Source organism: Zonotrichia leucophrys, chromosome 6 (genome assembly GCF_028769735.1).
Source record: "Zonotrichia leucophrys gambelii isolate GWCS_2022_RI chromosome 6, RI_Zleu_2.0, whole genome shotgun sequence".
NCBI classification, from domain to species: Eukaryota; Metazoa; Chordata; class Aves; order Passeriformes; family Passerellidae; genus Zonotrichia; species Zonotrichia leucophrys.
The window spans coordinates 4,372,030-4,384,894 of record NC_088176.1 but is presented as its reverse complement, the minus strand read 5'-3'; the positions used below and the strand labels follow the sequence as shown (position 1 = coordinate 4,384,894).

The following is a 12,865-nucleotide window of genomic DNA, read 5'->3' as shown; positions in this document are numbered from 1 at the left end:
GATCAAGTACTGTACAATTACAACACCCCAGAGGAGGAGTGTTGTCTGTTTTATTACTGTTCTGAGGGCTTTCTATCTATTTTTTCCTATAGATTTGACCCTTATTTGTATCAACTCCATGTCTCTCCTAAGCCCTGCACAGAAAGTGGTGAAATCAATGCCTCCTCCAGCTGCAGAAAAGCAGCATCTTAGGAAGCTTTTTATAGGCTTTCCCCTTAAGAGGGTTGTTTTTAGGCCAGGGAGAAGTTCAAGAAGCATGAAAACAAGAACTTGTTTTTATTCCCTGGTGTCTTCATACCAGGGTTCCTGGAAGTTGAAGTTAAGAATCTCTTAAGCAGGGATTTCTTCTGAAGATGCAGTGTGAAAGTTTCTCACATAGTTAAAATGAGATCTTAATGGGTTTTTAATTTCAGGAGGAGATCTCAAGATCAGGCAGCTGCTGGTTACGTGTGGGATATAGGAATTACCACGTCCTTGGTGCTTAATGGGAGTTTTGAGGTTACTTTGCTGGTTCTCTGCCTGTAGTCTGTTGGAGCTGGGAGGTAAAACAGGGTGATGACCCAACTTGGAAGGGACACAAACTGAGCAGGGCTGAAAAAAAAGGAGAGGAGAAATTATTCCTGACTCATCTGTTGTATTTTCAGCCTTCTGCAGAGAAGAGAATTGTCTGCTTAAACCTGTTGGCTGAAATACTCTGTTCCTCTGTCTGCAGGAAATGAGGCAGACTCTTTTCCATAACTACCTGACTTACATTTCTTAGTGCCTCCAGCTCAGACAGGGCTGCTGGAATTACATTTTTTTAATGACATTTTCCAGCTCAGCACTCTTTGCCCTTGCCCTGAATTGTTCTTCACCTTTATTCTGTGTGTCTGAGCATCTCCCTGCTCCTGCTGCCTGTGCAGGGCACTGCTGGCATGGCCACCAGAGCTCTGTGCCATTGTCAGAGGGCTTCTGGCTCACAATTAATTGAGATTAATTAATTAATCGGTCATCCTGGCTGAACCCCCTTCAGCATTGTGTGAATATGGCAATGCTGCTGCAGGAACGGCAGCTCCTGCTCCCAGGGCTCCTTTTCCTTTCCTTTTCCTTTTCCTTTTCCTTTTCCTTTTCCTTTTCCTTTTCCTTTCTTTTCTTCCTTTCCTTTTCCTTTTCTCCTTTTCCTTTTCCCTTTTTCCTTTTCCTTTCCTTTTCTTTTCCTTTCCTTTTCTTTTTTTTTTTTCATTCCTCCTTCCCCCTTTTTCCTTTCCTTTTTTGTTTTCCTTTTTCCTTCCCTTCCCTGTTTATGCCCAGGCTGGGTTTCCTCCCACCTCACCGCTGCTGTTTACAGAAGGAATTGCAGTTTCCTGTTGTTTTAGATGGAGCTGTCTCTCCTCCCTGGATTCCTGCCTGACACCCAGTTGCCTTTGAGCCTCATCAGCTCAAAAGTCTGGTGGTTTTTGTTCCTTGCTGCTATAATTCTCAGTCTGTTTTGCACTCAAGCCAGTGCACTTGGTTTATACAGGAATTTCTGGCATTCCTGGGAGTTTTTATATACATATTTTCTCCCTGTGAGGTTCTGCAAGGGTTGCTAAGGGCTGAGATTGTTCCAATCAGATAAAATAGGGTTATGCCCATTTTAGAGCTAAATCTAAGGCACTAAAGCATAAATTGCTTTTTGCAAGTTGCATGGAGACTGAGTAACACAGCTTGGACCAGGATGCACCCATCCAGGGCATTCCTTCTCTGCAGAGCCTTCCAATCCTGTGATCTACAGTAATTCAGCAGCTGAGCTGTAACAAAGGTGTTCTGTGTCTGATTGCCTTCCCACTTAGACTCTGCCGTGTAGATAAGTGGTAGGAAAAGTCCCTGTTTGGCTAAAAATGAAAGTGTAAATCTGAAATTATATAGGAACTTCCTGGAGGAAAGCTGTGGGCATATTACATAAGGAATTTGCCCATTGACCATTTTCAGTGGCAAGAACATCCTGAACACCCTTGGTATTGGATGCCAAAAAGATCTGAATCCCACTAAGAACAAAGCTGGACTAAAGAGGTTGGACCAAAGTTCTCTAAAGGCTCTACTTTGCAATTTCATGATCTTCAAATACTTTTTGTTGTTGCTTTATAAATACACAAGAGCTCTTTTTGTCATTCTCTCCATGTAACTTGATAATTCTTACTATCACAGAGTGGTCTGGCTTGGAAGGAACCTAAAAGTTGATCTCATTCCATTCCCCCCATGGGCAGGGACACGTCCCCCTGTCCCAGGATGCTCCAAGCCCTGTTCAACCTGTTCTTGGACACTGCCAGGGATGGGACATCAGATATTGGTAACATTCCTGTGTTGCCAACATCTGCTTTTACTTATTCCTACAACTGGATCCTCACTACCTTTCACTTCCAAGCTCTTCTCAGGGCAAGCGTTAATTTGTGGCCAGTAGTGAATGAGTAGAATATCAATTAAAACATAAACTTTTTCACCTTTATTTTGTTACTCAAACATTCTTTTGTTCTATGAGTGACCACACATTGCTCTGAAATCTGTCCTGTGTTACCATTAATTTGGGAGCTGCTCTGTTCTATGAACTTTGTGTAGATTCCCTGTTTTGTTTAGCTTGGCAGTTCTTTTGGGTTTGTTTAAAATCAGTGATTAAAATGAATGAGTTTCTGCTTTTGGATTAGCAAGGAAAATACAAAGTCCTTGTTGAACACTGCCAAGAAGGAATTGATCATCTAAATATTATGGTGATGAAAATGGACTTTAGTTTCCCTTTGCACGTGTGCATTAATGCCAAATAGCAATTTCACTTAAAGCCCTCTCTTTAATCATGCAGTGGTTCTTGCTGCAGGAAATATTTTAAATGAAGACAAGATTTGTGCAGTTTACTGTTTGGAGAGGTTTCAAGCATTTTATTCTACCATTATTTAAGGCTATGAAAGTATTTTTGCTTTTAGGGACATCACAGTAATGCAGACTTTCCTCCCAGAAATCTGTGAGGTGTCTTGAGTTTCTGCATGGATTATACAGGGGAAAAATAACTGATGCAATACCATCTGTGTTAACAAGGTGCTGTGGTTTAGACCTCTCAAAATTCCCTCCAATGACCTAAGAGCTGCTCTTGAGCAAATTGCCTGTGACACGTCGAGTGTTGTTCCTTATTTTCTTAGTGTTTTCATTGCGTAATACCCTTTTTTGGGGGAATTACACAACTTATCCTTGAATAGGAAGTGGAATATTTAGGCTTGCAGCTTTCTGTAATTTAAAAAAAAAGAAAGTGTGGCAGCAGATTCCCACACTTTTTCCTTGTCTCTCTCCAGCAGGGCTTGCTGATCCCCCTGTTTTCAGTGAGCTGAGCACCTTTGCTGGAGTTTTTTTTGCCTCCATAGTCAAAGGTTTGGAGGTTTTTATGGCATGAATGGAAGTTTGTACAAACAGCAGTGGCTGGAGTTTTATTTGGGAAGGGTGGAAGTTCTCCAAGGAAAACTTGGTTTGTGGTTTGTGTCAGTAGTCACCGGTTCTGGCAGCCCGGAGCTTTCGTGAGTGCTGCAGCTCTTGCAGCTCTTTTGGTTTCGTTCTGCAGAGAATCCCAAGCCATGCTTTCAAACCCCTGTGTGTGTCTGAACAAGTGGTGAGTGCAGGAGGAAATCAGCTCACCTATTTTCAGCAGCCTGGGCAGTTTGATATCTTTAGTTATCCCAGGAACTGCAGCCCTTCAGCGAGGGTGGGACAGAATTTCTGGGATGTGCCTTTTTTTTCCCTTTCACCATGTCTAAGAAAAAATCCTGTTAAATGGGATCATTATTTTGTTCCTCACCTCAGTCAGTGGAAAGGAAAGCTGAACCCCTTTTTATAAAAAGGGAAAATTAGTGAAAACTGGGTGGGGAAAAGCCCCATGCCTGACTGAGATGTGCCCAAAGCTTTGTTTGAAGACCTGCTCCCTTCTCTATGCCAAGATCAGCCCTTCCAGAGCAGCAGACAGCTCTCCCAGCAGAAGGGGAGAGGTTACTTTGGTGAGATTTCTATCTCCAAAGCCTCTCCTCAGTTCAGCTCAAAATAACCACCAAAAGCAGCATGTGTGAGCTGTGAGCATCATTGCATCGATGCCACTTTGAGTAATGACCTAACCAGAACCCAGATCTTAATTTGCTTTTTGGCTCCTCTTCATGAAACCAAATTACTTCAGTTGTTTACAGCTGGGTGTGCTTTTTTTCATGGCTTGGTACTCTGTCTTGCTCTCCTAGCAGTCTGTTTACTGATTATTAGCCCTGTTAATGCCAGTTGGCAGAGATTTGCCTTCTCATTTCAGGGCTGGCAGCCAGCACACCTTTGAAGTCCTTGAAGAATTTAGTTGCCTTGGGAATTTTTCATGCTATAACCTATTTATATTTTGGATTTTTTTTTTTTTGTCATTAGCTGAATTCACAACAATCATCTTTATAATGTAATTAATAAAGGTTTCTTAGCCGTGCTCGTGGGCATTTTAGGGCATTGTGCAATAGTTCAATAAAAACATTACAAAACACAATAATCACAGCATATAAATAGAAAGAGGAGCAGTCTGGGAAGATTTGAACATCAGAGCCTGAAGGTATTTAGAAACTTGAGCTTTATTCAAGCCCAGTTCTCAATGATTTAGAAGCAAACCAAAACAACACCACCCCCACAAAAAAAATTCCCCCCCAAACCAAAACCAAAAACATATTTGTTACCAAAAGGCCCTGAGCTATTGGTGCAGCTGGAAAATAGATGTGTAAGAGAGAAGAGGGAAGTATACCTGGTGATGTTCTCAGTTTCACTGCTGGAAACTGCCCTGTGGTGGTTGAGGAATGAGCATCTGCCCATATTAAATTTGTAATGTTGGTGTTTTTATGGCCATTTAAGCTTCCACGTGCTCCTTTTTGCCTAGGTTCAAATGTTAGGTAAATTTCACACACAAAGGTGGCTTCTTGTAGGAAAGATCAGTGCAGCTCTCAGCTCCCCATGTGCAGCTCAGTAATCCCAAAGAGAAATCAGCTTTTTTTTCCCCTCCATTATTCCTTATCTCAGTGAAAAGAGAATTTTCAATGCATCAATACTTTTACTACAGCATTCAGATTTTATGTTGATGGTAAAGACCAGTTTACTGGAATTTTTTTGTTAATGTTCATCCATGAATTCATCAAGATCAGAGCTCTGACTGTTGTTTTTTTGCTTTAAAAAGGTATGTTTTCCATTTAAATGGGCAGTGGTTCAAGAGCAGTTGCAAAACCGTGTTACACAATGCAGGAATTCCTAATGCATAAGCAACAGGCAGGCGTAGCCAGCTGCTGGGAGCTTTTTGGGTCAGTATGCCATGAATTAGTATTTATTATCTAACTTTTTCAAAAGTAGGAACTTCTGAACTTTTTTTTTTCACTCTGCAGTTTAGATTGGGACTGTATGAGGAGGTGGATCATGGACAAAATACTGCTGCCTCTGAAATCCTGGCTTTTGTAGGCTCCAGTTCCAAGGGAAGGCAGCTCTGAGATGAGGTATTAGCAGTCTCACCATGTACAGCCTGGGCATCCTTTTTCTTCTTCAATGGCTAAAAGCAAAAAAGATTGAAGGCATGAAAAAAAAGCTTTGCTTTGCCTGTGTAGTTCCCTCATCCGTGGAGCTTTTTGTTTTTTTCCCAAGGGCAGGATGTGACCTTTGGATGTCTACAGCATTGCAGCTGAGATGAAATCATTTTGTAAGCAGTGATCAAAAAGCAGATCCATGGCTGCAGCAGTGCCCTGTGGAGTTTTAGCCCAGCACCACGTTAATCCCACCTGATAATCTGTCCAAGCACCTATTTAATGCAAGTGGATCATTCCAGGCTGCATTTCTTATTGTAGCAGCTTCCCAGAACTGCCCCTGTGATAATGTCAGCTTTACAGCAATGGCATGACTTGTTTGATACTGAATATTTCTAGTGGGGAATATAAATCGTTTGGTAAATTGATATTTCTCAATCAGAGAAATGTCCTCTGTGGGACAAAAGCCCAAGGGCAGCAGCTCACGTGTAAATCAGAAAGCACTGATATTCTTGAGGAAAACAGTGAGGTGAGAGCAAAAGTCTCCTGATCAATGTTGCTGCTTCATAAGGCAGATAAACATTTCTGAAACAGCACAGCAGGTTTTGTGGCTGCTGCTTGTGACTGGCTGCCTTAAAAAGCCCTTGAGATGTTTCACAGGGTATAAATAAGGAAAAAACCTGTCCCTGAGTGACAGATGGTGTTTGGGAGGAGCATGCACCCCTCTCCTGAGGGACAGTGTGTGCTGTTGGCATTGGGAACTCACCTGGAACATGCTCACCCCTGAACCAAACCAGTGTCTGGTTAGTGTTAAAAGCAGGGGCACTTTGTTCCCAAATCACTATTGCCTCCAGTGTGTGCCTGAAAATTTGCATGGCTTTCCTCTCTGGTGTTTCCAACAGCAAAGGGCATTCGGGGTTTTGGTATTGGGATAGGTTTATGGGATAGTCCTTCTATGATTCTGCAAATAAATCGTCCTCTTACACCGTCAAAGGCACTTACGGCATCCACAAGCTGCTTATTGCTTTAATCTCTGCATGGATTTAGAAGCCAAATGGCAAAGATGGATGGGAGCAGCACAGCTCATTAATACTCCTCTGAAAGCCTGTAACAGGCTTGGCTTCTGCCTGTGTAACAGGAGATGGATGCACCAGATAAAACTGAAATAAAAACAAAGGGTGTTTCTCGCCTCTGAAGGAACACAAAATAACTCTTTGGGGTGTTCCCAATTTGCATAGCTGCTCCCAAGTTTAAAAAGCAATGTTTTTGCCCCTGAACTGCCTGAGAAGGAGGAGCTGTGTCAGAACTGTGAGTTTTCCCCAGAGATTTTTAAACTTCCCTTGGTGCAGACAGGTTTTCTGTTGGCCACAATGTGAGTTGGGTATCCAGAGGCATTTGAAAACCCCACTGGCCCCTGCTGAATACCCAGTGACCACGAGCTTTTGTTGCAGCACTGCCCAGGAATGCAGAGCTTTGTGGAACCATTGTGTTGTCCTATCTATTTCACAGCTCTGGGGGTGGCTCCAGAGCAAGGTGGGATCCATGGAGCTGATGGAGCTCAGGGTGGGATCCATGGAGCTGTTGGAGCTCACGGTGGGATCCATGGAGCTGATGGAGCTCAGGGTGGGATCCATGGAGCTGGTGGAGCTCACTCAGGGTGGGATCCATGGAGCTGGTGGAGCTCAGGGTGGGATCCATGGAGCTGATGGAGCTCACTCAGGGTGGGATCCATGGAGCTGATGGAGCTCAGGGTGGGATCCATGGAGCTGGTGGAGCTCAGGGTGGGATCCATGGAGCTGGTGGAGCTCACTCAGGGTGGGATCCATGGAGCTGTTGGAGCTCAGGGTGGGATCCATGGAGCTGATGGAGCTCAGGGTGGGATCCATGGAGCTGGTGGAGCTCAGGGTGGGAAGGATGCCTCGAGTGGGGTTTTGTGAGTGTGTGGAAGGTTCTTCCACACGTAGGTGCCAGGCAGGGGCTGCTGGGTCAGGCTGTGTGGGGACACTGGTGGGAAAGGAAGCCCAATCCTGTACCCAAGTTAAACTTTCTCAGCAGCTGCTGAGGGCTCACACCGGGGTCAGGACCTCTGTGTCCTCGGCATTTTACAAACGCAGCAGCCTGAGACTGCAGAACCCTCCAAGAAGGCGTATGTTGGCAGAGGAACAGAGCTGGCTTGTTTAATCTGGGAAGACCATCCAGGCTGAGCAGACCATCCAGAAAAGGAGGGCAGCGAGGGAGGCGTCTGAGCACAAAAATCCCTTTCACAGACAGGGAATGAGCCCTGTGCTCCTGCAGTGCCCCATCCCTGGGCACACAGAGGGATGAGCCCCATGGCCCAGTGGGGTGCACCCCACACCAGCAGGTTCATGGCTCATTTCCCCTAAGGACAAAGCACTCCACCTCTGTGCAGAGAAGCAGGGAGGGAATCTAGGGCCGAGGGTCATGCTGCAGACGACTTTTAAGGAAGGGAAAGATACCCACTCAGAGCTTTTTTTAATTCAGGTGTTTTGCAATGGCCCTCCTGCAGTCACTTGAGGAACTCATGACACGTCCTGTGTTTCTATTTCAGGCCAAGAACATCCCAACAGCCTGAGGCACAAATACAACTTTATTGCAGATGTGGTGGAGAAGATCGCCCCTGCTGTGGTTCACATTGAATTATTTCGCAAGTAAACAAGATGCCCAGTCTTGGTTTTATTTCTTTTTTTTTTCTTTTTTATTTAATTCTTGAAAACAGCTGCCAGTGTGACAGAAATGTTGATGGATGGCATGAAATAGCAAAGAGGTTTTGAGATAATAAATATTTGTCATGCTTAAGAATTAAAGATAATTTAAGAGTCATGGAAAAATAATTAGCTAAAGTAATGGATGGGCTTTATCTTCTTAATGAGAGTAACAGCAGATATCTTAAAACATTAAGAACTCACCAAACTCCTTTTGGCTGTGTGTTATTTGGAATTATTTGTGACCTTTCATCCTTTTTGCAGCACTAAATGTTTTATTTCCCTTGTCTTTTAGACTTCCTTTCTCCAAGAGGGAAGTTCCTGTAGCCAGTGGCTCGGGGTTCATTGTCTCTGAGGATGGGCTGATCGTCACCAACGCCCACGTGGTCACCAACAAGAACAGGGTGAAGGTGGAGCTCAAGAACGGGGAGACTTACGAAGCCAAAATTAAAGATGTTGATGAAAAATCAGATATTGCACTAATTAAAATAGATTCTCAGGTGAGTTGTTAAAGCAAGACACATTTTGTTCCTCTAATTTAATGTCCTCCTTTCCAAAAAGTGTTGCTGATTTTCAGGTTGGAAGGAAAAACAAGTTGTTTACTGGGCTGGGTTGTTGAGAATGTATGAACTAGGTGGATACACCTTTTTAAAAGCCAAGTTTGTGGGTGGCAGTGGTAATCTTGTCACCTCTCAGTGTAGTGAAAGTATTACAAATGCACTTTTTTGTCTATCCTCAAAATAAAAAACAGCACCCCAATTTGCTGGCTGGTTTGCACACACTTTTATCTGATATAAATCTTTCTCAGAGGAGAAATGGGGGTGTTTTGCTTGTGCTACTCTGTCTTGACTGCCTATATTGAAGTCACAAATGGCTTTTAGAGGACACATTTTTCCCTTGCTGATGCAGATAGTAAAGTGGAAAATACCTTGGGGAGCATCTTGAGCATGGAAATTAAAGCCAGCTTGGAAAGATGTTCTTACACTGCAAGAGGTTTTCTGAGCAGCTTCCCATTTATGATCTCCCTCCATATCAAATGCTCCTCTGTCAGCATTGCTGTGCCTCCTGCCACAGCAGAAAAGCTGTCAGGAGGTTCTGCACACGTAGCAAGGAGGATATTGTGTGGAAATGCTGTGTAATGGAGCTGCCGTGAGCTGGACGTGGCTCTTTGGGGTGCTGCTCACGTTGGCTCCCCTCGTTTGCTCTGTCAGTTGATGACCTCCAAGTTTAAGGGGCAGGAATGCTTCATTTGAAACACATGACTCAGAAATGTGTAGATCTTGCAGCGTTGTTTTAGTTCAGGGCTATTCCCCAGCGAGGTCAGAAGTGTTTGTGCCAGAGTTCATGACTAAGCCAGAGCTTAAGGCAGAGCTCTTGGATGACCTGAGGGATGGAGTGCTCCTGCTGCTCCCTTGCCACCTCTATAACTTCAAATCTTCTTTTTTAAAAGCTTCTGAACAGCAACCAGGCAGAAAAACCAAACTGGACCAATAATATTTCTGCTGTGGTTTTTATCTCTGTTTTCGTGTCGTCGCTTGTTTTCTCATTTTTATCTTAAAATAAGAAAAAGCAGTAAGAAACAAAGGGAAAGATCCCCAGTACAAGCACTGGCAGCATTGGGGTGAGCACGATGGGACAGGGAGTGAAGGGCAGCTGGAAAAATGCTTTAAAATTGGAAATACAAGGTGGAGGGGAGAGCAGACGTGGTGAGAAGGGAAGGACTTGGAGCAGCAGGAAGCTGAACTCCTGGAGGAGAGAGGGGACAGAGAGGAGACACTGAACTGGTGTGATGGGCAGATTGAGGACTCAAAAGAGCAGGCATGGGCTTGAATGTTATTTCATACCCTGAGGAAATAGCTCCTAGTTGTCCTGGATAGCTGCTTGTGGGAAGGGAGAACCTGGAAACAGTTTGGAAAAAAGATAATTCATCCAGATGAGCTTGTGGTGGAAAGCACTGCTCAACAGGGCTGGAATTGGTCTGAGCTGCCCTTGGAAGCACCTTATCAGCTGTACAAGGCAGTACCTTGGGTGGTGTTCTCCTCCTGGCCTCCCACTGCAGCTCAGGAGGATTTTGAGAAGACTGGGGGAAATGTAAAGGGATGGGAGACCCAGATTTCCAGCCAGATCTGGTAACATGGCACTGGGAAATCACAAGGTGAAGTCTGAGGCACCTCTGTTCACAGGACAGGTGTTGCTTTGCATTTGAGAATTAAAAACAGTGCTTAATGTGTTCACACAAAAAAAAAAAAAAAGTTAAAATGGAAATGTGGTCAGGTGAGAAATTGATTCTCAGATTGAACTTTTATAGGGCATTTTTATATACCCTCTCAAGTTCAGTTTGAACTTTCATTTTTGTGCTGGAATGCCTTGCAGTCATTCAGATGCATGAAAGACTTTTTTAAAATCACATATTTGAAATGTATTTGCTGGCCAGAGACTTCAATGGACTTGTACAAATGACCCCTTAAAAATCTGGAAATGGCATGGAAAACCATCCTTAAGAATTTTTCTGAAGTAAGAGGTGAAGTTCTTAAATTGGAATAAATTATTTGAAGGTGACATCAAAGATGCAGAAGGGTTTTTTCTTCTTTTTTATGTGTGGCATGTTAAGGCAGGATCTGAAGGGTGAAGAATGCTCTGTGATTAGGAACAGAGCTGGGATCAGGCTCTCAGCTGGTATTCCTACAGCTGCTCAGATTTTGCAGCAGCCTGGATGCTGTTTCCCTCTAAGGTGTGAACATCTGGTCAGAGACATTACCAGAACTAATTTGGCTTTGCTGAGTGCAGTAGGAAATGAAAAGGGTGGTAAAATCTGGGCAGCACTGAGGATGAACCGTTTCCTTGATTAAATTCTTCTCCGTGGAAAAACATCTTGCAGTCAATGAGGAACAGAAACCTTGGAGCAGTTGTTCCAGTCCTAAAATGTGCTTGTTTTTACGGTCTATAAAAGAGAGCACCAGTGTTTCTCGTGTCTGTGGTGACACTGAGCAGTTTGCTGGAGTGTTGAAAGCAGGAAGTAAGATTGGAATCAATGTGGTAGCCATGAATCCAATCTAAATATCCTTCCAAATGCAAGGAGGAGAGCACATCACTAGAAAGGAGCAGTGCAGTTGCAGACAATTTGGATATGAACACGCTAAATTCATAAGATTTCTCTAGAAAAAGCTGGATTTTGGCAGCAGAGGCAGGGACTGGTGAAATAAATAATGTGTCCTGCGTGGCACGTGTGATACTGCAGCGAGTGTGAAACCCATCAGAACTGTTGCACAACACCCCAAAGGCAGCAGATGCTTTTTTGCTGGCAGAGCTGCATTGTGGGATCCATCTCAAGGCAAATAACTACCTTGTTAAATCAGAATGTGTGATACAGCTGCTGACAAATAAACACCAGCAGGAGGGGAGGAAATTTCAGGGTGGTTTAATGGACAATGTCAGGGTTAATGGGGGGCAGAATTATGAAAGAAACCAACCCAAATGGAAACTGGAAGCCCAAAGTAGTGGAAGGTGGAGGTGGCTTTTTCTGGAGACCCTTTTCACCCCTGGAAATCGAGCTCTGTCCACAAAAATGATGGGGGGAGCAGGGTGAATGGCTTTATTTTGAGATGTTTCTTCTTTCTACATGCTCAAAACCCAGCCATGAGACACTGACCCTGAAATCACGCAGGGAACACAAGCCAGGTCCTGGAGATTTTTGCTCCTCAGTGTGGCCAGTTCCTGTCTCTTTACCCCAGACAGGATTTGGCATCTGCATGGTGCAGCAGCTGTGGGGTTGTGACCCATCTCTAATTTGTGGTGACATTTCAGCCCTTCAGCTGAAACCTTCAGCTTAAGGTTTCTCCTGCATCTGACTAATAAACACTCTGTTTGACACTTTTAAATCAACAAGACCTCCTGCCCTCGTTGCCCTGGTGGTTTCCTGAGGCAATGAGTGTCTGTATCTTTGTGGTCAGAGGGGATTTGATTTTCCCCTGTGTGTACAAACTGGAGGAGGCAGGAAAGCAAACTTCCCTGTTTATGCATCAATATTTTAATAGCCCACATTTTGAAGAAACAAACTACTTGGACACCAGATGTAAGTGGCTTTTCTGAAATGCTATTTCACTTTGAAATCTGTGGCTGGGTAATACACTGCTTCCTCTCAGGAGCCTGAGGAAGCCCACATATTGCTTCCAGAAGTGTTCAGGACCCATAAGAATGAAATATCTTGTAAAAAGCTTGGATCTTAACTCCAGTTTATTCATCAGTTTAGGCAGCAGTGGTTTCCTGCCATCTTCAGCTTCTAGTAGCCCTCACTGTGGGGACAATGTGCTGGTCCAGCTTCCCATGCAGCAAAATACTCACATCTCCAGGGTGGGTCTGCCAGCACCAGCATATTTTTAATTGCTATTTTTATTTTATTTAATTGTAATTTCATTTGTATTTTATTTTTAAGGGAGAACAGCAATCTCTTGCCAGGCAATTGAAAAGCTGGTGACATATCAAAACAAGACTTCGTCCTTTTCTTCTTTTTTTTTTCCTACAAGCTTCCCATGCTCCATATTTAGATAAGGAGACTCAGTTTTGCTTTTCTAACTATAGATGAAATACTTTTGGAGGCTTGTAATGTGTTCAGCCTGGGTTTTTTGTTTT

General features: G+C 43.8%; 1 protein-coding gene across 1 annotated transcript in view; it reads left to right on the top strand.

Moving 5' to 3' along the window:
• HTRA1 (HtrA serine peptidase 1) overlaps positions 1-12,865 on the top strand; it is a 34,090-nt gene that overhangs the window by 7,634 nt on the left and 13,591 nt on the right. The window contains exons 2-3 of the mRNA XM_064717278.1: positions 8,083-8,182; positions 8,532-8,736. Of these exons, the coding sequence (XP_064573348.1) occupies positions 8,083-8,182; positions 8,532-8,736 (305 nt within the window). The remainder of the gene's footprint in view (positions 1-8,082; positions 8,183-8,531; positions 8,737-12,865) is intronic.